Raw genomic sequence first — 25,203 nt, 5'->3', positions numbered from 1 at the left:
CTTTTTCATATGTACACACAGGTATGTCTCTCTTAGTTCCTACGAACCCCTGGAGAGTGTGGGTAAATAACATTTTAATCAATGCAACCATATTTTAAATGTGCTCTAGACTGTAAAAAGATAGTTATTTAGAGAGATAACCACTGCTTAATTTATCTGCTTGATCAATTCAATCTGCTCTTCATAATTTAGATATTCTCAAAACAAGACACAGCTGTGTAAGTAGGGTGGTGCGTGGGCATGGGGGTGGGGATAGGTGGTGTTGGTTAAAACACACACCCATGTACACACAGAAAACAACAAAACGAGATGTTCATGGACTGTAATTTCTCTAAGCAGTACTCTACTGCTGGGGAAATTCAATCTTGTACCAATTTTCTCACCGATATTTATCCATTTCTTCATGTGAACTAGGTCTTTGACTGCCATTTCCTTCCCAATGAAGTGAAGTATATTCACAACGGCTGCCCGATTCTTGATGAAGACACGGTGAAGCTTAGACTTTATAGGTGAGCTGCACAGGAGCTGTGCTCATTCTCATTATTCCGAGTACTTACTTTTCCGTGGATAGGTGTTGTCATGGGGGAGTTACTAGATTCCAAACAGAAAAATAATCGGTAGAAATTGGAGACCTGAATGGGTGAGGCAAGGATTGTAGCCAGTGCTCAATGATCTTGATTGTATCATCTTCCTTGGGGCTTTTTCTGTGGCGCATTATTAGCCCTACCCTATTTCCCTTTAGATTCTTGGACAGGATTTCTGGGTCCAATCCTCTCCTTATAATGGGAAATGGAAATTATAAACTATAAATTCTTAGCGAAGATAAGGAAGAAAATATTGTTCCAAAATTCAGTAAAATTCTTTTTGATGATCAGTTGCTTAGTTATAAGAAGTGCAAGATTACCAACTGATATTTTAAATGTATTACATAATTAAAATATTTAAAAGTTAATTATAAAGTTAAACATAGAGTGACCATATGACCTAGCAGTTCCACTCATGTATATATATATTTTACACATACACACACATGAGAAATAAAAATCTGTGTTTATACAAAAATGTGTACACAGATGTACACATTGTATTACTATTCATTATTATTCATAATAGCCAAAATGTTGAAACAATCCAATTGATGAATGCATAAACAAAACCTGATATATTTATACAGTGGAATATTACTCAGTCATAAAAAGGAATAAAGTACTGATACATGTTATAGCACAGATGCATCTTGAAACCTTAATGCTGAATGAAAGAAGCCAAAGACAAAGGTTGCATGTTGCATGATTTCGTGTACATGGGATGTCCATTCAGTCAAATCTATTAAGACAGGAAGTGGACGAGTGGTTGCCAGTGGCTGGGGGAAGGGAAAATGGGTACTGATTGCTAACGGATGTAGATTTCTTTTGGGTGTACTGAAAATGTTCTGGAATTAGAGAGCCATGGCAGTTGCATAACCTTGTAAATATACTAGAAATTATTGAGTTGTATAATTTAAGGAGGTAAACTCCATGGTATATGAATTATATTTTAGTAAAACGTTGATTTAAAAATTAAGCCCGTGGTTTTGCTATTGCTCACTTCATATAAACAACGTCTCAGCTGTTCAGTATGGGTGGAGTAGACCTTTATATAATTTTTCTTATTTTTATTGTTCTCATGAATATTTAGCTAAAATAACTGTGTGGATTTCCTCTAAGCATTAGATGAATAAAAAAAAGAGTTTGGTAGAAGACATTGGAACAGTAGCTGATTCTATAAACAGGATTACCTACTATAGGTCAGGCCCTGTCCTGAACATAGGAAATGCAAAGATGAGGACACACAGACTCTTGGTGTGCATTATCTAATGGAAAACAATGGCTAGATCATTGTGGTACAGAACAAAAAGTGCTAAAAGAGAGACATAAACAACGTGCTGTGCTCAGGAAATGAAATGGCACTCAAGGATCCCCTAGGGAGCTACCAGCAACCTATAGGACTATTTGATCTTTCTAAGACTTTAAAGTTAAAAAAACAATTAACTTCAGAGACTTTGTTTGGAAGGGCTGAAAAAGCCGATGAATGCTGGCTGCCTGCCTTTCTTCCTTGTGTTTCTAAGGGGTGGAGAGGGTGGAGGGGCAGTTAGGGGAGATGTCATTCCTCTTGGTATTGAGGACATTAAGAATAGGGTGTTCTAAGAAGTTGGAGACAGAAAATCACGGAGCAATGCTTATTCCCCTTACCTTCTCTCCAGCACTTTGTTTAGCTAGTTGACCTCCTCTCTATGTTCAGTTTCTTCATCTGTAAAATGGGATTAACAGTGCTTACACAGGTTTTGTATGGAGATCGAAGGAGATACTGTTTGTAAAGAGTTTAGCATATGCCTAAACCATAGTAAATGCACACTAAGTAGGAGCTGCACTATCGATGCCCACCCATCACTCATTAATTTTTTCCCTGAAAATATCCTGATGACATAGTCACTAAGGTAATGGAGGGAATGGAAGTAACAATTACTGAGTACCTTTACCTGCCGAGAACTAAACTGGGCATCCAAACTGGGCTGCAAATAACCACTCATGTAGTGACTTTTCTGAAGACCAAAAAGGCCTTGATGCCTCAGAAATGCCTCACATTTTCTTTCTTGAGTTCAAACTCAACCCAGAAATTACACAAATTTCATACTTTTAAATTATTTATGTGCTAGAAGCGAAACTGAGCTCATAGCAACCTTTAAATATCCGTATGTATAATGGGTTTGAGAGCAAGTGTTTCATCTCATCGGAGGTGAATGTGGCAGTAAAAGGGGTTGACACCAAGATAAGGAGAAGAAAGAAAAAGAACAGAGAGATTGGGAACAGAGTCTGAATAAAATCCAAAGTCTATGCAATATACAAAATTTGTGAAGGCCAATCTTTAAATTTCAGGCCAAATGCACAAGGTATCAAAAGTGCCTGAACACCGAGAAGCAAGGACCTACAGCTAAGATTACTCTACCCAGCAAAGCTATGATTTAGAATCAAAGGACAGATAAAGATCTTCCCAGATAAGAAAAAGCTAATTAATTCATCTCCACCAAACCAATATTATAAGAAATGTTAAAAGGTCTTCTTTAGAAGAAAAAGGAAAAAAAGATAAAAAATGTAAATATAAAAATGACAATAAATACATATCTGTCAACAACTGCTACTTCCAGCCAAGATGGAGGCGTAGGTGGAAACATTGTGCCTCCTCGCACAATCAAGTTTAAAGACAACAAAGTTTTAGTAACAAAAACACAATCAAAACACAGAAAATTGAACTGTACGGAAGTCCGACAGGAACAAACCATTCAGCCAGACCAGTAAGAGGGGCGGAATTAGTGGCTGGTGGAGAGGGTTCATGCAGGAGAAAGTGGCCAGGCTGACCCAGGTGTGCAGGTGGCGGTTGGCAGATCCCAGGTGTGGGGTGGCAACAGGTGGACCCAGTGGAAGCGCAAGGCTGCTGGCTGACCACAGTCACACAGTCACACACAATAAACCAGGCGAAGGAGCAAACAGTGAGACAGACTGCTCAGGCTAGGGCCCTAGCGATGGGAATTAAAGCCTAAAAGCACCAATTGGAAAAACTTTCAGGGGCTGAGGTCCGGGAGAGGCTCCCAGGCTCACAGAGAGTTTATTGGAGAGACCCACAGGGTCCTGGAGGGTGCACAGGCCCACACACCTGGGAGTTGGCACCAGGGGGGCCTGGTTTGCTTGTGGGAAGCAGCAGAAGGGACCAAGGTCCAAGAGAGAGCAGAAAAAAAGACATTGCTCCTTTCTGATCCCACCCCCACATACAGTATCACAACCCAGCGACCTGGGTTGCCCCCACCCTGGCGAACACCTAAAGTTCCGCCCCTCATACACAACAGGCACAAATAGACCAAAACATTATGGCTCAGGAAGAACAGCTCAAAGCCCCAGAGCCAGAATCATAGAAGCAGCAAGAGATAAGGGGACACTAACCTACAAAGGAGTTCCCATCAGACTGTCAGCTGATTTCTCAAAAGAGACCTTACAGGCAAGAAGGGGCTGGAAAGAAGTATCCCAAGTCATGAAATCCAAAGACCTGCATCCAAGATTACTCTATCCAGCAAAGCTTTCATTTAGAATGGAAGGACAGATAAAGTGCTTCTCAGATAAGATCAAATTCAAGGAGTTCATCATCACCAAGCCCTTATTATGTGAAGTGTTAAAGGGACTTACCTAAGAAAAAGAAGATAAAAAATATGAACAGTGAAAGGACAGCAAACTCACAGTTATTAACAACCACACCTAAAACGAAAGCAAACTAAGAGGACAGCTAGATCAGGAGCAGAACCATAGAAATGGAGATCACATGGAGGGTTAGCAACAGGGGAGTGGGAGGAGGAGAAGGGGGGAGAAGTTACAGAGAATAAGTAGCATAGATGGTAGGTAGAAAATAGACGTGGGGGAGGAGAGGAATAGTATGGGAAATATAGAATCTAAAGAACTTGTGACACAGGGACATAAACTGAAGGCGGGGGAATGGTGGGAGAGGGGATGTGCAGGGTAGAGGGGAGTGAAGGGGGGGAAATGGGACAACTGTAATGGCATAATCAATAAAATTAAAAAAACTGCTTTAATATGAATGAATTACGTAAATGTTTTAATCAAAAGACATTTAGTGGCTGAATGAATAACAAAACAAGACTCTTCCACATGCTTTCTATAAGAGACTCACTTCAGATTGAAAGACACATAGAGACTGAAAGAACAGGAATGGAAAAAAGATTTTCTGAAAATGGAAACAAACAAGCAAAAACCTGGCATAACAATACTTATACCAGACAAAACAGACTCTAAAACAAAGGCTATATAATAAGAGACAAAGAAGTACCCAACAATTTCACTTCTAGGTACTTATCCAAAGAAACCCAAAACACTAAATCTGCAAGACATATACATTTATGTGCTCATTTCAGCATTATCTACAATAGGCAAAATATTGGAAGCAGCTGAAGTGTCCATCAGTAGATAAATGGATAAAGAAGGGATGTATATATACAGTGAGAATGAATAAAATCTTGTCGTCTCCAACAACATGCATGAACCTGAAGGGTATTGTGCTGAGTGAAGTAAGTCAGAGAGAGGAAGAAAAATGCCATATTATTATGTGGAACCTAAAAGACAGAATAAGCAAACAAGCAGAATAGAAACAGACTCAGAGATACAGAGAACATTTCAAAGGTGGCCAGATGGGAGGGGTGTTGGGAGGATGGGCAAAACAGGTGAAGGGATTAAGAAGTACAAATAGGCCATCACGGAATAGTCACTGGACGTAAAGTACAGTATAGGGAGTGCAGTCAATAATATTGTAATGATTATGTATGATGTCACATGAGCACTAGATTTTTCCAGGTAATAATAAATTATATATATAATGTCTAATCACTGTGTTGTACTCCTGAAACTAATATAATATTGTATGACAACTGTAATTGAAACATAACAATTTTATTTTTGAAAAAGGGGTGCTGGGGATGGAAAAAATGTACCTGAGCACCAAAAAGTTTTGCCTTTGCTCTGTTCTTGCACAGGTTTACGGAGACAGACACCTTCATAGAAACCTTTATCCTGCGGGTCCACCTCCTGGAACCAGACTGTAACATCATCCGTATGAGTAAAAATGCACTGGAGGTGTCTGAGTTCTACGGCCTGTCCCGAGCCATCGATAAGAACCTGCTTAGCTTTGATTATGACAGGACGGCTAGCCTGGAGTGCACGGTCAGGCTGCACCCTGTGGGCACTCGGCTGCCAGCCCACGGCCAGGTGGTTGTGGTGGAGCCTCGGCTGGAAGAACCTCGTGGAGACCAGCCACACGGTTTTTTCCCTGAGTCTCGTATGAACTGTTTTAATGATTATCTCTGTGTTACTAAAACGGACAAAATATCTATAAATGGTCATCTCCCACTATGACAAAGTTTTGCTTAATATAAGTTGTAGCTGGTTGACAACATGTAGGTTAGTGGTTGAGAGTATGGACTTTGGAGTCACACAGATCTGAGTTTGAAAACTGCTTCCGCTATTTCCTGGGCAATTTCAGGCAAGTTCCTTAACCTTATGAGCCTCTGTGAAATGGGCAAGGATAATAGCTGCTCCCTGGGGTCGTGTAAGGATGGAGTTAATGAGCACAAAGTGCTCCACACAGACCCAGTCATAGTAAGTACTCAGCAATTGTCAGCTGTTATTATGAATAGCAGCAATGGCAGTGGTACTAAGAGTACTTGGTGTATTTATATTATGAGCAGGTTTAAGGTAGGGCTGGTAGGAAGCAGACATGGTTTAAATTAGGAAGAGTTAATAGATAATTTTTTTCTGTTGTTTATTTAATTCATATCTATGTGGGTGACTCCTATGTGACTAGTAGTGTCCTAGGTATTATGGGAAGACCAAGAAATATAAAGGATAATCATAGTCATAATAATATCTTGAATCTGCCCAGCAGTTTAGAGCTAAAGACATGCTTTACACATAAGGCACCTCATCAGTCTTCTGCTTAAGAAGTAGCATATCCATTTTGTACTTGAGGGGAATTTTTAGAACATTACTCAGAAAATAAGTGGCCTATGTGTGTTATATACATATAGGAGCGAAAATGCGTTTGGGCAGAGCCATGCAGACTGTTGGGGAGGTGACAATGATTTCCAGGGGAAGGGAGCAGGCTGGTTCAGTCGTTCAAAGAATATTTAAGGGAAAGTTTAGTGAAAAGACTTTAGGTGAACGTGGGAAGGTATGCAGGACCCCCTGAGACAAGCACAGTGGAGAGGAATTGCAGTGAGTAGATCAGCTTTGGAGAGAGAGATTGCGTGAGGGGGCCTTGGAAGTGCATGCTGTAAAAAAAAGGGCGGCTGCAGCTGCGCTGTGCAAGGCTTCCAGGGAGCCGCCGGCCTATTTGTCAGAGACCTTCAAGCACCACAGAGTGCATTTTATTATTTTTTCTCTCAGTGTAACTTTTGGTGGACAAAAAAAATAAATAAAATAAATAAAAGGATCTCACGAGACAGCTGGTCAACTATTCTTTTTGGTAAATGAGAGGCTTTTAGAATAACAACAACACACTTAGTAAATGATTGGAATATACACATAAGTATTCTTGGGTCAGTGAGAGGGAGTATCCACAGGAGAGAGAATTGGCTTTTAAATTTTATAATTGTTATGTTCAAGTGACTATCTTAATTCAATGCTGTACCTTCTAGAACTGGGGACAGAGCTCAAGTGTCCGGGTGGAAGCTGTCCCCTGGGACTGAGGAAGATAGGAAGCCTCCAAGTGAGCTGTGAGGAGTTCCTGCTGATGGGGCTTCGGTATCAACATAAGGATCCTCCTTCTCCCGACATGGATTATATATCCATCCGACTGGAGCTCACAGATAGCAGGAGTAGGATGGTATACAAGGTAGAGTTTGGGGTTATGCATCTGTGTCCTCAACTGATCTACAGAAAGAGGGCCAGTTCTGTGGGGGTGTTCATGTTGGTTCCCATGTCAGGGAGAGCTCTGGGCATTGTAGATGGAACCGCCCAGTGGCTCATTAGAACTGCAGGCTTGTTTATTCTGCTGGTATGTGCTTAGAACAGTAGCTTTTGGATATAATGTCAGTGGAAGTATGTAGCTGGGGTGACTCTGCACAAGCTAAACAGCTTGGCTCTCTTCTATGTCTTGACTGGGGCCAGTTACATGCTTCCCCCCTTCCTCCTTCCCTTTCCATATTCTTCAGCTCGTCATTTGACCTTTTGTAACATCTTCTCTCTGATGCCTTTCTCCCCTCTTCTTTATTAGAACCACTTTTCACCTGTTAGAGGACATTTGGGTCTACATACCAACTCTGTGAGGCCATGGGAAACTGGGACAGGGGGGACCTCAGTCCCACTTTTATGGTTATAGCAGATCATATCCTTTTCACTCTTTCAGACTTTGAGATGGAAGACTGGATCATCAAGGAGACAGACCTCCAAAGGCCTCATCTATCTTCCAGTTTCTTTTAACTTTTCCTGCCCTTTCCTCCTCTTGATCTGCTTGCATTGGGATGATGATATAAAGGGGAATCAATTTATCTGAAATATTTAATGGGCTACTCTGTTGATACATGTGCTCTGTAATTTTTATTTGTTTGGGTAGCTGAGGAGGCTGTGTACCAGCTGGGGAAGCTTGGACTTCGTGCTGATGTACAATGATCCAAGGTGACACTTGTGGAAGACCTCCATCATTCACAGCATGTCTTCACTCTAGGATTTCTCCTAAGAGACCCAAATATCGAACATTATTATCCTCAAGGAGTTGAGAGGACACGAAATAATAAGGAAATGATAAAATATAATCACAAACTTTTAGAATTGAGATTTGGAAAAAACTTTGAGGTAGTCTGGTTAGATTATTAGGCAAGTCACTTGAAACACTTTTAAAGGACAGATTTGAGCCTAACATTTGTTAAGATCCTGACACTGGGTGCAGATTGTCTGGATTCAAATGTCTGTTTAACTAGCTGTGTGACTTTGAACTTTATGCCTTCTTTCTTTAATCGTAAAACGAAGATAACAGTACTTACTTCTTAGAGCAATTAAAAGAATTAAGTGATATAATAGTTACAAAGAACTTGGCACAAAGCCTGACACATAGTAAGCACTACACATGTTTTGCTAGTTAAAAAGCCACTCAGTTAAAAAACCAGATCATCATCAACATCTAGTCCCTCTTATTTTGTACTGGTGGCCAAAGGAATTGTGTGCCTTTCCTCTACATACACGGCTGAGCCAAGATTAAATTCTGGGTCTGCTCACTGCCCCTCGATGTCTTCTCTTTGTTTTGATGTGAAACTGCTTTTACTTTTAAGGCTTTCTTAGCTTCATAAAAAGAAAGTAAATCCTTTTTTTCCTTGATTGATTTTTTTTTCTTTTTCCTTTTTATATTGAGTTAAGGCTTTGTTTATATTTTCATATCAGTTTTACTGAGAGCTGACCCCTTTACATGATCTTCTTATTTAGAATTAGCCCATTCCATAGTCAATTGGCATACCATAAAACAGATTCTCTTATGAATATAAAAGTAATATGCTCACTACAGAGTATATTTTTTAAAAATCACAGTAGGCAAAATAAGAAGGAATAAAATTACCTATATTTCTACTATTTTTAAACAAATACACACAGTGGGGAGACATGTACACCAAAGTTAATTTTCTTTTATAAAGTTGATTTATACTATATTTAAAAATTTGTATTTTTAGAAATTATTTTTAAGCTCATCAAGTCACTAAATAATTTCACCCGTAGTTTCTTATAGATTTTTTAAAAGGTTTTCTTGTTTATATTTGCCTTTAAAAAAAATCCTCACCTGAGAACATGCTTATTAGCTTTACAATGGAAAGGGGAATGGAGAGATAGAGAGGAGAGAAACAACAAAATGAGAGACAAACATTGATTGGTAACACGCGCTCTGCCCAAGGACCAACCCTCAACCTAGGTGTACACCCTGACCAGGAATCGAACCAGCAACTTTTTGGTTTATGGGATAATACTCCAACCAACTAAGCCACACCAGCCAGGACTATATTTGCTTTTTAATCCACCTGTAATACATTTTATTGTATTTTGAAACACAAGAACAGTTTTTTCCAAGTGGCCAACATTTCCACAGTATTCGTTGAATAAATAATTTGTTTCCCTTGATTTTTGATGATTCTATTGTATAGGAAGATGTTAGATATACTATTTCAAGGCTCGGTCCTTTGTTCCTTATATTTGCCTACTTATTTCTCTGTCAATGCTGTATTATTCTAAATATAATGGGTTTATAATACAACTGAATATTTTATAGGCAAGTTCTTCTCCGTCATTCCTTTACAAAATGTTCTTATTCATTTATACCTACTCTTAGTTCCAGATAAATAATTAAATCATTTATGTTAGCTAAAAAAATAAGCCCTCAATATTTTTATCAAGCTTCAATTAAAACTACCAATTATTTTGGGAAGAATTGGAACATTAGAACATTTACCATATTGAATCCAGGAATGAGCTGTCTTACTTCATCTTGCCAAATGTGCTTTCAGATATTTCTTTAAAGTTTGCAGTTTTCTTCATGTAAGTCAATAACACTTATCAAGTCCAGTCCTATGCAGTTTATACTTGTGAAATTATTGTGAATAGACTCTTTCCTCCATTATATATTCTCATCCATTACTGATGATAAGTAGGAAAGCTTTTTGGGGGCTATAATTTTCTTCTCTCTAATTCTTTCTTGAATTCAGTTATTCTAAGAACAATTCAATTCTTTGGGCTTTTAAAGACCATAATTATATCTTTCACTAACTATGATAATTTTATCTTTTCTTTCTCAGTACTTATTCCTGTTATTTCTGGCCTCTTCTCCGTTGGGTTGGCCAGTATAATATTAAATATATCGATGCTTGTAAGAAGCCTTGTATACCATATTAACTACTTACACTGTGTTTAATGTTTCTCATCTTGATTTGTTCTTTGTTTGAAACTGATATGGTCACTTTTGCTTTTTTCTTTTTTTTTTGATTATGCCATTACAATTGTTCTATTCCGCCCTTCATTCCCCTCCACCCTGCACACCCCCTCCCCCACTATTCCCCCCTTTAGTTTATGACCATGTGTCTCAAGTTCTTTAGATTCTATATTTCCCATACTATTCTTGCCCTCCCCCCTATCTATTTTCTACCTATTGTCCATGCTAATTATTTTCTGTACCTTCTCCCCTCTTCTCCTCCTCCCACTCCCCCTGTTGCTAACCCTCCATGTGATCTTCATTTCTATGGTTCTGCTCCTGATCTAGCTGTCCTTTTAGTTTGCTTTTGTTTTAGGTGTGGTGGTTAATAACTGTGAGTTTGCTGTCCTTTCACTGTTCATATTTTTTATCTTCTTTTTCTTAGAGAAGTCCCTTTAACATTTCATATAATAAGGGCTTGGTGATGATGAACTCCTTGAACTTGACCTTATCTGGGAAGCACTTTATCTGCCCTTCCATTCTAAATGAAAGCTTTGCTGGATAGAGCAATCTTGGATGTAGGTCTTTGGATTTCATGACTTGGAATACATCTTTCCAGCCCCTTCTTGCCTGTAAGGTCTCTTGAGAAATCAGCTGACAGTCTGATGGGAACTCCTTTGTAGGTGACTGTCCCCTTATCTCTTGCTGCTTCTAGGATTCTCTCCTTCATTTTAATCTTGGCTAATGTATTTATGATGTGCCTTGGTGTGTTTCTTCTTGGGTCCAACTTCTTTGGGACTCTCTGAGCTTCCTGGATTTCCTGGAAGTCTATTTCCTTTGCCAGATTGGGGACGTTCTCCTTTATTATTTGTTCAAATAAGTTTTGCACTTGATCTTTTTCTTCCCCTTATGGTACCCCTGTAATTTGGATGTTGGAGTGTTTAAAGATGTCCTGGAGGTTCCTAAGCCTCTCCTCCTTTTTTTGAATTCTTGTTTCTTCATATTTTTCTGTTTGGTCATTTTTTTCCTCCTTCTGGTCCACTCCCTTGATTTGAGTCCCATTTTCCTTTTCATCACTATTGGTCTCCTGTGCATTTCCCTTCATTTCAATTAGTTTAGCCTTCATATGTTCCTCTAATTTGTGGCTAAAATCAACCAGTTCTGTGAGCATCCTGATCACCAGTGTTTTGAACTATGCCTTTGATAGGTTGGCAATTTCTTGTTCGCTTAGATTTATCGGCTCTGGGGCTTTGGGTTGTTCTTGAGCCATGTTTTGATCTGTTTGCTCCTGTTAAGTATGAGGGGCGGTGCCTTAGATGTTCACCAGGGTGGGGCGACCCAGGTTGCTGGGTTGTGATGCTGTATGTGGGGGAGGGGTTAAAGAGGGGCAATGGCGGTCCTCTCTGTTGCTTCCCACCACGGGGGCCTTCACAGTCTGTCTCACTGCTCACTCCTTTGCTGGTTTATTTGCACTTGAATGTGTGACTGCAGTCTGCCTGCCGCCTTGTGCCCTCACTGGGTCCACCCATTGCTCCCCCACACCTGGGATCCGCCCACAGCTGTGTGCTTGCCTGGGTCGGGGGATCTTTCCTGCCTGACCAGTTCCGCTGCTGGCTCCACCCCTTTTACCGGTCTGGCTGAACGGTTCATTGTTGTTGGACTTTTGTAAAATTCAATTTTCTGTGGTTTGGCTGCATTTTTTGTTACTAATACTTTGTTGTTATTAAATTTGGTTGTGCGAGAAGGCAGAGTGTTTTCACCTATGCCTCCATCTTGGTGGAAGTGCAGAATATTTGTTTTTAATAAGAAAATATCTATATTTTAATAATAATAGATATATAGAGTTTTTAAATTATGTTTTCTGGTTTGCTTATTAAAACATTGTCTTACAATATAGGCTAAATTTTCTTTGGCTTTTTCTGTACTTACTTGAAAGTCCTTTATCCCACTTTATGTTTTGCTAGGATTATATTGTAAATCCAAAAAATTCTTTAATCTGTATTATTATTATTTAAAGTAAAAAAATAACAGGGTCTCTTGTCTCCTTCCAATAGATGATGAGGATTGATCCTGTTTACACCTTTTCCCAGCAATTGTCCACCTCCCAGGCTTTGTTTATATCATCTTCAACTTTAGTTCTAGCATATCATTGTTATCTCTGACATCTTCTACTTATGAAAGCTCTTTTGACTTTTGTATTCATTTTCTTAACATGTTTAAGATAACGTTTATTTAGTCTTAGCTCTAGGCTTCATTGGTCTTAGTGTTTAGCACCAGTCCTTTTACATCACGATTTCCCCATTCTTGACTTTTCAAACTCTGACTCTTCAAATAGTGGGGTTTTTTTTTAACAGTTTAAATGTATGCTGTTTATTATATGCCAATTATATGACAATAAAGCTGGGGTTTTAAAAATCTTTTTAAATGTTTAAAAATTAATTTATTTTTATTGTATTTTTTCCATTACCATTTATTTGGCTTTTACCCTCTCCCACCTCCACCCACCCCCATTTCCCCCTCCCCCACACAGTTACCACATAGTTGTTAAAATGGCATGTGAAGAATAGATACTCTAAACCCTCAGATGCCTCAGCATATCATTCATTGGTCTTCATAAACCAGGCATGGTCGGGGGGCACTGATTGTCCTCTTCTCTGTTTTTTTCTTGTACTTCTCATTTCTTTAGAGTATTGCTGGCTAGTTTCTGAACTTCCAGGCTTTGGGACAGGTAGTTTTGGGGGAGTGTGGGGAGAGAAGTCTTATTTATTTTATCAGACATTATACAATATGTCTTCATGCTCTCTGAGTCTGGCAGATGTTTCGAGCTGCTTCTTTGTCTCTGAGGCAACTTCATGGTTCCTCAGGAGACATCCCATTGCAGAGGTCTTTTACTCATAGATCTCGTGTCTCAGGAGGATGCATTTCTGACCTAAGTGGTCACTGGTAATTTTTCCAGTAGTATCTAGGATATAATGTCCACTTTCAGCTTCTTGCTGCTGGGATTCTTTGGCCTTTCAAGGATGCACCCTAAAGGTCAGGGTCCAGGATGACCCCAGACCAACTCTCTGTCCCACTTGGCTTATGTCTGGGAGCATTCCTATAGTCCTGCCTCTCACAGGGGCCGTAGGTTGATCGCAGCACAGCTATCATTTTTCTTCTGCCTCTGGCCACTTAGCTTCTTCAGGTCTGAGCCCTGCATCAACCCTTTGTGTGTTCTGCCTGTAAATATATACATTTTAATGCTGGTTTCAAGGAAACTTCACTTCTGACACCTGAGGCCAGGGATGTAGCGTTGCCACCCTCTTCCTCTCTGTGTGCTGTTGGATGTCAGGACAATGACTCAGCACAACACAGCACTCCTCTCTCTAAGAAATCTTTCTCTTACCTCTCTCAATACTTTCATATTCTTAGAGTGGGCAAGAGGATTTGTAAACTCTGCCTGCAGTGTGCGTCTCACATTGACTTTGAAATCTGATATCTCTCTCATTGGAACTTCAGTTGAATCAGAACCAAGAATTCTATTTTTAACATTCTGTTATATATAGAATACAACTCATCGACTGGTAGCCAGTGTTCAGCAATATTAAACCAATGTGATTCCAATAATCAAGGCTGGTTATCTCAATAGTGGGAAACATCAAATCCTGTGATAACCGGCATCTCCTGCTGTGAGGGTTCTTCCTGCCTGTAGTACTTGCTGTGACCTCAGATCCCATGATTCTCATAGCCCTCTCATTTGAGGAAGGTGTATTTCTAGCCTGAGTGTTCACTTGCAATTCCTGTTACCTGCTTCTTGCTTAGAGACCCAGGGTTTTAACAAATTAGAAAGCTGGTAACCATTTTTTAGAAGTATGAGGATTGACTTGTAAAGACATTTTCCTTCGTTCTGCCTCTGCCTGCATTAAAGCTACATGACAGAAAGTGGGCACAAGAAGAGATTGGTGATGTGTGCCAGCTACTGCTGAGTGCTTTACTTTGCTATCTTGTTTAATCCTCACTTAATTCTTGGGGATCTAGTATTCCCATTTTACAGATGGAAGAAATGAGGTTTGGGAGTAAAATAACTTGTCTAAAATTACACGGATCATAGGTGCTGGAGATGGAATAAAGCCCAGTTTGTTCTGATGCCAAAATTGGTGCTGGTTCTCAACCCTGAGTGCATTTTAGAGTCATCAGACAGCTTTACAAATACCAATTTTCTGGTCCCCTTCTCAGAACAATTAAACTAGAACCTCCGGACATGGGGCCTGGGCATCAGAATGTGTTAAAGCTCCCCAGATGCTTCTAATATGCAGCCAGATCTCAGATAACTGCTGTGGTTGTATGTTAAACATGGTACAGTTAACCCTGTGTGTGCTAGCTGTATCCACATTATTTTCCCCTTCATATTTTCTTTCTCCTTCAAAAGTCAGAGAGTGTGTGGTTGCCCGTCCATATCAGAGCTGGCATTCCTAATCAGATTCCAAGGGCTGCGTTCATGGCCATGTTTACTCTGGAAGTGGATCAGTTCATCCTGACCTCGCTGACTACATCAGTTCTGGACTGCGAAGAGGATGAGACCCCCAAACCCTTGCTGGTGTTTAATGTCACTAAAGCCCCGCTCCAGGGCTATGTGACTCACCTGTGGGATCACACCAGACCGATCTCCTCGTTCACCTGGAAAGATCTCAGTGACATGCAGATTGCCTATCAGCCACCAAACAGCAGCCATTCGGAAAGGAGATATTATGAGGTAAGAAGGAAGAGAGACCAAGCTTCTAGCCTGTTTGGTATTCACAGAGTTAGTTAAGAAGCCACTTCCTTTAGCTTTCAGGTTAATTTGTATATTCATTGCCTCTGAAGGGAATCAATCACTGTAGATCAGAGTGCAAACTCGAATTCCCAAAGGAGCTAGGCTGGTGAGGCAAATAAGCAGGCCTTTTCGGAGGTACACTGGGGGCTCCAGCTGACACAGATGTACCTATTGCTCTTACGTGTCAAGAAAAGTTGGAAATTCATAATATCTCTGTAAAAATAATTTCTGTTTTTAAATGTAGGAAACATATTAAAGACTTTAAAGTATATTGCGCCAGCTATAGACTATTTCTAAGGGCCACATTTGGCCCAGGGCTCACCAGTTTGGGAGCTCTGTTGCCTTCAACAGCCTGCCTGTGTCAGATTACCTAGACCATTGAAGTTAGGGGTTTTGTTCATAATTTTTTATTAATAATCTTTTAATTCTTTTTTGTTTGCAAGAGTGTTTTACTGGGATCTTGCATTTTAATTAATAACACTGACCCAGGATAGCAGATTCCATAGTCTCAAAGGATAACTGATTTTACTGGCAAACACTCTCCATCAGGAAAGTCCTCTTTCCACCTGATCTAAATCTTTTCGGCCGCCACTTCAGGCTCTTCCCTCTTGTTTTGTATTCAATGGGAATAGTGAACAGCTGGTGACAGCCTTGCACATAATAACCCTTCACATACTTAAAGACCTACCAGCAAGCCGAAATTTAAGTGAGCAGATTGATACAGACTTGAGTTCAGGTTTATTAATGGAAATGAGTGTCCCTGGGGTGACCAAATTGTCCTCCATCTAATTTAGGCACTTGCAGCATTTAGTCTCAAGGGCAGACAAAAGACTTCAGACTACAAGGGCTGTGTTGTGTCCTTTGCTTTAATTTCCTTTATTTCATAATAGTAAGTGGCAGCTTTTGTCTTTCCCGTCCTGGCCTCTCCTTCCTTCGGTATTTTGAAGTGCTTTCTCCTTAGTTGTCTGGATTCACCTGCTGCTCACACGTACAGCACTACTACCCTGCTGCTTCCTGTGTGTATTTTCTGGCATCGTGTAATGTAATCTCAATGCCGAATTTGTTCAAGTGTGTGATATTTTTGTCCTAAGGCAACCCAATTTTCTCAGTGGACATTATGCACTTGCCACATTTTGTGGGTGGGAAGCCCTAAACCTCTACAGAACTTTGTTCCCTCAGCCACCTGGGGTGGGACTTCCGAGAGCAGAGCCATGGCCAGTGCTCCTGAAGCTAGCTGTCCCTTCTCTGGGCTGTAATGCCGAGGTGGTCTACTGTTTTGGTCACTTTTACCTCTTTGGGAAATTAAAACTGATTTAATTAGGAATTACATATATTTGAGAAGAAAGTTCTTTAGAGAGTACATAACATACAGTTTCATATGGTTCAAGCTAATATTTATATTATATCTGCATAAATATATCTCCCACCTTGGTATAGTTCATTTTTGTCTGTTACTTTGGCACTCTTGAATCTGTTTCTTTTGTTATGTCGTATTTGCTGATACGCTGCTATTTGATAATTGCTCTCATCCTCTCAAATGGACCACATGTTCTTCACAAGTAGGCGGTGTGCTCCCATTTCTGTATTATACCTCATCCTTCTCTGTCAACACCTGGAGATAATACACACATGTCATGTAACAAGGCTCAAAACTTATCATATAACTCCACTTAGTAGTTATGGATTTCACAGGAGCAAATAAAACCTGGATATTTAAAAATATGACTAGTGGGATGGATACCTCTGGATCCTGGTTCCCTAACAGCAGCACCAGTGACATTTTTGGACTAGAGAATTCTGTGGGTGCTGTCCTGTGCGTGGTAGGATGTTAGTAGCATCCCTGGTCTCTCCACCAGAGGCCAGCAGCACCCCCTCCACTTGCACACCCATATGTGAGACCAGAGATGTCTCCAGACATTCCTAAATATCAAAAATGACAAAATTTGTCCCAAATGACAAAAGGACCTCAGTGGAGAACTGCCCTGGGCCCTCTACCTTTGAGAGAGGCTCAGTTGGTCTGATGCTGGACTGACAGTCTCCTGAGCAAATGCAGTGACACGTTTTCAGCATATTTGCTTATTTTAGGTTAAGAATTCTTTTGTGGAGAAGAAAATTTAAAAATACCAATGACCTAAGGAACAGGATTTAGAGCCCCGAAAAGGGAGATCAGGTTGTCAAAAATGAGATCAGGCAGCAGCAGAAACCTGAATCCATCCAGCCTCTGTCTGTGGCATATACCCCAGAAGTAACGGTGTTTTATACTCTAACATCTCAGCGTGTGGTTCACATGCAACTGTTTGTTAACAGGTGGAGTTGGAGGTTTACGACTTCTTCTTTGAAAGGAGCGCACCAATTACCGTCCTCATCTCCGTCAGAACATCAGACACAAATGCCCCACGAGTGTCCTGGAACACAGGTATAGACCAGTGTAGAATGTCAGGCATCATAGCCCTGGAGAAAGACAAGAAAATATGTGGGTCGGGAAAGAAAAGTTTTAACACCATTTCACACATGAGGCAACTGAAACCCAGACTGGTTAGGGCATCAGATAATTGGTTTGGTTTTGGTTTTCCTACTGGGAGGGTGAGAAATTCAAGTCCAGGATTCCTGAGTCCTGGGGTCAAGTTCTTTCCTCTGTAAGAGATGAGCCAGAAGGACAACTTTCACCTGAACAAGGCAGCAAAGTGACTGTGCATGATACTGAGCTATAGTTGGACCGAGAGAGAAAAGGTCTCCAACTCACACTGCTCACAGGGATCGAAGGAAGGAGTACGCCGGTGCTCTCTACGTTGTCTTATTTCTACGTTGTGTGGTATGGAAACCACAGCATATGAATAAGAACTTCAAGTGCTTTATTTGTTTTAAAAGAAAGCTTTGCTCTGCCTCTCATTTCTAACTGAACTTACTGTGCAATGTATATATTCAGGTCAGATATAGATGCGGAATCTAAAGGAAGATTGTTTTCTTTTCCACTGATCCCATTAATAGTATTTAAAACATGTAAGGAGAGGTTGTAGGTTCTGTTAAGGGGATAATATGTGTCTGATTTAAATCCTCAGGTGGCAGCTTAAATTAGTTGCCTCTTGTGTTTGTGTGTGTTTCTGTGCATGTGAACGTAATGTATGTGCTTGCATGTAGGTATATGCATGCACATGCATGTGTTTGTATGTGTTGAGTTTCAGTAGATGGAGAACATTGGTTGAGCAGCCTTGATTTATAATTCTGGCTCTGTGTCTCATCTACTTCTGTTAGAGGGATGATGAAAGAAAAGAAGGAATTGGTAACCTATAGTTTAGTAATAATCACATATTAAGTGGCTTATTGCTTGAGTGTAGAGATTCAATAGTCTGCATGTTTATGTGTGATCTGTGAAACCCAGGCTTGTTAAGAGAGCTTTCCAAATCTGGTGTTGGTTACTTTGGACATCAGACTCCATTTTACAATGAATTTTTACTCATTATGAAGTAATAGTATGTTCACCATTGAAAACTTAGAAAGTACAATAAATAGAATAAGTAGTAAAAAGAGAATAAATAGTAATAAATTGTCAAGAAAAAATGAATAAGGTGGAGCAGGGGAGAGTGGTGAGGGGAAAAAGGAGGCAACTGTACTTGAACAACAATAAAAAAAGAAAAATTGAATGAAATAGTAATGAATAAAATCATCTATTACTTCATGAAAACATAACCACTGTTAATATTTTGTTATATATACTTCTAGTTTTCTCGCTTGTTCTTTTGCTGTGTCCTTTGTGATGCCTTTTCCTATGCCATACTGTGCACTTTTGGCTTCAGAACCATCATTACTAGTCAGAGATTCTTTATACGTATTCATCTTCCCCTCATGTTTCCCCTCCCCCTTCCTTCCTTCTCTTAACTATTCTCTTAACTATAGCCCAGGTTCCCTAGAAATCGCTACTAAGGCAGGTTATATGCATTAACCCTACACTGAAAACAAGAGTAAGGGGGAAAGGGAAGTCCAGATGGTGTCACTGAACTGGTCTCAGGTTTACAAAAATATAAAGCTGATGGTGACTTCGTGTAGTGTTGATGTCTCCGGAAGGATATGGACTCACTGTGTGTGGGAAGAGTCAGAGCTGGGTGGGGAAAGGGCGAACAACCTGACAACTCCTTCCCGTCTTCTGTCTCTTCTTGGTTGGTTTGCCTCCCTGGATGTTAACTCCCACAGGCCCAGGTTATGTTACCTGGCCCCCCTTAGCAGCTGCTGCACAAACTCCTGGAGTCCCATGGTGTAGGACCTGCTCATGTCATACAGAGGCCACGTCTAAACCTGGTCCTCACCACAGACAGAAAGGAGGTGACCAGTCAAATTGGAAGACACACAACAATGGCACTCAGGGCTTTACAATTGGGAGGAGTGTGGACACCCTCCCTGGAGAGCAGGCCAAGGTCAGGGAGCCCAGGGAAGCTGGGCAGATTTGAGGGAAAGCGTTAAATGGGCTCACTAGTACACTGTCTTCACATTTTTATCAACTTGTTTTGTAAAGAAAGAGTTCTGTTCCCTTTTGAGATTCTCTGTTATCTGCTGGCTAGCAGCCCTACTGGGCAATGACAGTGGTTAATGGTGCTCCCTGTCTTTACCCCGGTGTTTAATCTGTAATCTGTATTCTTTTTTTAAAATTATTTTAATATTTTTTTATTTAATTATTTTTCAAGTACAGTTTTCTGTCTTTTACTTCCATCCCAGCCCACCTCCCCCCACCCTGTGCTCCCCACCTCCCTCCCATTTCCACCCTCCTTAGTTGTTGTCCCTGTGTCTTTTATACTAGTGTCTTTTATACTAGTTTCTGTAAATGCTTACCCTTTTCCCCTGAAATTCCCTCCCCTCTCCCCTCTGGTCACTGTCCCCCTGTTCTCTACTTCGGTGTCATTGTTTTTATTTTGCTTGCTTATTTGTTTTGTTGTTTAGCTTCTTGTTAAAGGTGAGATCATATGGTATTTGTCTTTCAACGCCTGGCTTATTTCACTCAGTGTAATTCTTTCCAGTTCCATCCAAGCTGTTGCAAAGGGTAGTAGCTCCTTCTTTCTCTCTGCTGCATAGAATTCCATTGTGCACATGTACCATAATTTTTTGATCCATTCATTCACTGGCAGGCATCTAGGTTGCTTCAAACTGTACTTGAAAAATAATTAAATAAAAATTTAAAAAAAGAAAACTGTGCAATTTTCTCAGAAAACTAAAAATGGACCTACCTTTTGACCCAGCAATTCCACTGTTAGGAGCATATCCTAAGAACCCTAAAACACCAATCCAAAAGAACCTATGCACCCCAATGTTCATAGCAGCACAATTTACAATAGCTAAGAGCTCTATATCTATAGATAGCTCTGTAGCTATAGAGCTATCTATATTCTTGTTCTGAGCAGCACTTATTTTCTCTGCTTGAATTTCCTCCAGTGTACTTGGTCGAAGGAGAAGGTTTTATTTAATTCCTTTAGTTGCAAAAGTCTCTTCCTTATTAGGGCCCAAACTAAAAAAAAACAGTTCTCTTTGTAAAGTATCAGACACTTCACATCTAATGCCATTAAACAATCCTTGCAGAGTAGCTCTGTGTTTGCATATTTGACCATTTCATATTCTTTGTCCTGTGGGCTACTTATGAACTCAAACTACAGTTGACCCTTGAATAACATGGGGGATAGGGTTGCTGACCCTCTGTGAAGTTGAAATCTGTGTACAACACATGACTCCCAGAAGTCATACTGATCTATTCATAGCCTACTAAAAGCCTTACTAATATCATAAAGTTGATTAACACGTATTTTATATGTTATACATATATTATATACTATATTCTTACAATAATGTAGGCTAGAGAAAAGAAAATGTTAGTAAGAAAATCATGAGGATAAAATACATTTACAGTATTTATTTTTTAAAAATCTCTGTTAAGGTTCACTCTGTTAAGTGAACCTGCACAGTTCACACCCCTGTTACTCAAGGGCCAACAGGGTGTGGAAAAGCACCTCTGATTCCTTTGCCCACAGAACATCTGGAGGTAGCCTTTGAAAGCCTCCTTGAGGACATTTTTTGCACTAGAGACTACTGTGAGCATAACATCTATTCTCTCCCTTGGTATTTATTTTCTGGTACCATTGTGTCTAAAAAAGATGTATCACCAGGAGCCAATTGTTGGTTGGCTTAATTGTCAGTTAATAGTACTGAAAGTGAAAATATTACTAGAAATAAAAGCTAAATTCCAGTTTTTTTAAATACACTTTTCAGCTAGTTTTGTGAGTTAAAATTCATTCATTTTTGTCCTAATATACACTCATTGGCATGCCATAGACCATTTTGGTTTTGTCTTGTAGGTCTGAACCTCCTGGAGGGGCAGTCTCGGGCCATCACCTGGGAGCAGTTTCAGATCGTTGACAACGATGACATAGGTGCTGTGCAACTGGTCACCGTGGATGGCCTGCAGCATGGACGGCTCACAGTAAGAGGTGCACCACCAGCCTTTGAACCCTAGAAAGGAGGAACCCAAGAACTTGCTCCCAAAGCAAATCATATTTAACAGGATATACATAGCATCTCTTGGGTCCTATTTTTAAATAGATTGTCATTCCAAAAATCTAGAGGTTTTGGAATCATTGGCATTTAGATTAGGATGCTCAGATGAATGGATGACCATTTATGAGTAATGCCTTATGGTTGGCTCATTAATTGATTATCTTATTCCAGTTAGAAAGTAAAATATTTTTTTCTCATTTCTTTGCTTCAGAGAAATGTATTGGAAAACAAAAAATATGCTTCTTAAAATACATTGATAATCATTATGTTATTATGATATTAGTAAAGTTGCCATAGTTTAAAAGAAATCAATTTATAATTAAAGTTATAAAAATGGTGGTTAAGGTTAATGGGCCTAATAAAAATCATAACCATAATTTATGATGTAATGAGCTCAGGGGATTTACTTTGATTATACTCTTAGTTTGTCAAATTATAAAGCAGAAAGAGAGCTCTTATTTTTCATCATTTGTGATAAGGGAATTCTGAAATAAAAAATAAAGTGATAAATTCTCTTGTCTAATCCCAGGACAGTATGTGTTCAGCTGATGCCTGGGTCTGTCAGTTAGGGTGGATGTTCAGCTGCATGTAAGGGAAACTCAATTATAGAGGCTTAAAACTTCATTATTTCCTCACATGACAAGTTGTCCAGATGTAGGAATTCCATATCTATGATGCCAAAATCTCTTTTCTGCTCTGTCAGCAATCACAAGATGGCGCCTACATGTTGAGGCTTTGGGTCTGCATTTAAGGAAGGAAAAAAGAGTGAAAAAAGTTATGCCATCTAAGTTTGCTTTCTTTAACAACTTGTCCCAGGAGTCTGATACAGTGCCATTCACTTATATCTCCTGCCAACTCACATGCTCCCCATAAGTGTGTGACAGAGCCTGGGGACATGAATTTTAAAAAACGGTCACATGCCATTCCAAACAGAACTAGGTTTCTGGTACTGAGGAAGAAGCAGAAAGTGGCTAATGGGCAAGAAGCTTGTCGTGTCCATTATTCTATTGTTTAATCATTATTTCAGTGAGATCTTTCTATATGGTGTATGGAGAGTAATGAGGCAGTTGCCATTAAGTATTATAATAGTTTAGACAAAAGTGAAGCAATGTTTATTAATATTGTGAAATGAAGTGTAGAGCAGTAATCTATAAGCTGATGTTCTGGGCTTGGAGGAAATAGAAAATAGTACTGATATTTATTAAACATTTTTTTGTGACAGATATGGTACAAAATATTCTACATGCTTTATCTTATACAACTTTATAAAGTGAGGTACTATCATTATTCCCACTTTACATATGGGGAGCCTGAGACTTAGAGAAGTTAACTTGTCTAATGTCATCTACCTAGAAAGCAGTGGAACTGGGATTTTAACCTAGGCCATTTGATACCAGAGCTGTAGCTGCTGGCCAATAAGACAACGATTCTCAAATTATAGCATGCATTAGACTCTCTCAGAGGGCTTGATAAATACATAGTGCTGGGCTCCACATCCAGAATTTCTGATTTAGTAGGTATAGGGTAGGGCCTGAGAACTTGCATTTCTAACTTCCCAGATGGGGCTGATGCTGCTGGTTTGAGATCACATCTCTAAGAAGTGTTGCCATGTGGGATGATAACAATGAGTTAAAGAACAATTACATAACATTTATTGTAAAATTACTATTGTTTAAGTTCTCTCATCCAAACTAGGGAATATGAGGCAGTTATTATTCTTGTTTTATAGAAATGAGTCTCAAATAAATCAAATACCTTGCCCAATCTATACAGCTAACAAGTGTTATAGCCAATGTCCAAAAGCAGTTTTGCAAAGGCTCAGAGCCCACTAAACAATCCGTGGTTTTTCCAAAAGAGGAAAGTATCAGCTGTACCACTTTCTTCCATGCCCTCTTGCCTAGTGCTGCTTTCACTGCAAGGGCTGCCTCTGTATTGCCCTGCTACCTCCTTCAGTCAGTGCCGCCTCTGCTCTCTCCTTCAGGGGGGAAAGGATTTCTCTTCACTGTGGCTGACCTGCAGGCTGGAGTTGTTCGCTATCATCACGATGACAGTGACTCCACCAAAGACTTCGTGGTCTTCAGGATCTTCGATGGTCAGCACAGCATCCGTCATAAGTTTCCCATTAACATTTTGCCCAAAGATGACAGTCCCCCGTTCCTCATAAATAATGTTGTTATTGAACTGGAGGAGGGACAGACCATACTAATCCAGGGTTCCATGCTGAGAGCTTCCGACATGGACTCCAGTGATGACTACATCTTCTTTAATATCACTAAACCTCCTCAGGCTGGAGAGATCATGAAGCAGCCAGGGCCAGGACTCATAGGTAAGGTCTGGCAGTTAAGATAATTTGTGTCAAAATTTGTGTGAAGGTGGACATCTGTTTATGAGAGGGGATACTATTATTCCCATTTTATAGATGGGATCCTGAGACTTAGAGAATTTAAATTGATCTGTGCAAGGATGGGCATCTAGAAAGTTCTAGAACTGGGCCTAAAAGGAGTCATTACATTTGAAAAAATTAAGTCCGCCAAGCATGGTGATAGAACAAATAAGTTGGAAGGGAGGTATTTGGTCTATTCTAGATGATTGATAAAGTAATTGCATAAATGGCATTTCATATTTTGTTAGAATAATTTCATAACTACTTATGGTAGTCAGAAGCAACAAAATAGGGATCAATTAGTGTTTCTTAAGACAAAGTTTCTTAAAAATATTTTGTAATGCAAATTCCTCTACATATTTTAAGACAGTTACTAGCAACTTTATTTATTTTTTTTTTGCTTTATAATTTATAATCTTTGATAAAAGCTTTTAATGAAGGTTTGTTGGACACATACAACACACTAGGCAGAGAAGATTTGGAAATAAGTCCACTATGTTTGTATCCAAACACTTGCAGATGGTTACAAACATGTTTGGTGTTTTGTGGACCCAACAGGCTATCCTGTCCCTGGCTTCCTTCAGAGGGATCTATTCAGTGGCATCATTTACTATCGTCACTTCGGTGGAGAAATCTTTGAAGATTCTTTCACATTTGTCCTTTGGGACAGTCATGAGCCTCCAAACCTCTCAGTACCACAGGTAAGAGGCCCTCTCTGAACACTTTCCCAAAGTCTTGTCTGCAGATAGGAGTTCTGGGAGAAGTTATAGAACTAAGTGAAAATGGGTTTTATGGTTCAGAGATTGAGAAGCAATGCAGTGAGCAAAATTAGGTCAGTTTGTTTACAACATCACTTCTCTACCAAATACTTTCCTAACAAGTTCTATAAATTTCTGAGTATGGTGTTTCCCAGATTTTTAACCATGGGATCTTTTAATACAGAGCAGCTCACAAAATTTGCTGTTCTCATAGCACTCAAGAAAATACTGACACTATAGTGGTAAAAGTATAGGCTCTGGAG

The 25,203-nt window shown here is 39.8% G+C and overlaps 1 protein-coding gene across 9 annotated transcripts in view; it reads left to right on the top strand.

Annotated features, from left to right (window-relative positions):
* Window positions 1-25,203, top strand: part of FREM1 (FRAS1 related extracellular matrix 1) — a 183,984-nt gene that overhangs the window by 41,417 nt on the left and 117,364 nt on the right. For all 9 annotated transcript variants that reach the window (XM_053656310.1, XM_053656308.1, XM_053656306.1 and 6 more), the window contains exons 3-10: window positions 415-509; window positions 5,570-5,871; window positions 7,229-7,425; window positions 14,885-15,208; window positions 17,576-17,684; window positions 21,601-21,732; window positions 23,781-24,125; window positions 24,741-24,883. In XM_053656310.1, the coding sequence (XP_053512285.1) occupies window positions 415-509; window positions 5,570-5,871; window positions 7,229-7,425; window positions 14,885-15,208; window positions 17,576-17,684; window positions 21,601-21,732; window positions 23,781-24,125; window positions 24,741-24,883 (1,647 nt within the window). The remainder of the gene's footprint in view (window positions 1-414; window positions 510-5,569; window positions 5,872-7,228; window positions 7,426-14,884; window positions 15,209-17,575; window positions 17,685-21,600; window positions 21,733-23,780; window positions 24,126-24,740; window positions 24,884-25,203) is intronic.

The sequence above is a fragment of the Artibeus jamaicensis genome, unplaced genomic scaffold (assembly GCF_021234435.1).
Source record: "Artibeus jamaicensis isolate MK-2021 breed Jamaican fruit bat unplaced genomic scaffold, CSHL_Jam_final scaffold_1964, whole genome shotgun sequence".
Classification (NCBI taxonomy): Eukaryota; Metazoa; Chordata; class Mammalia; order Chiroptera; family Phyllostomidae; genus Artibeus; species Artibeus jamaicensis.
The sequence above is the reverse complement of the archived record's forward strand: the minus strand, read 5'-3'. Positions and strand labels throughout refer to the sequence as shown.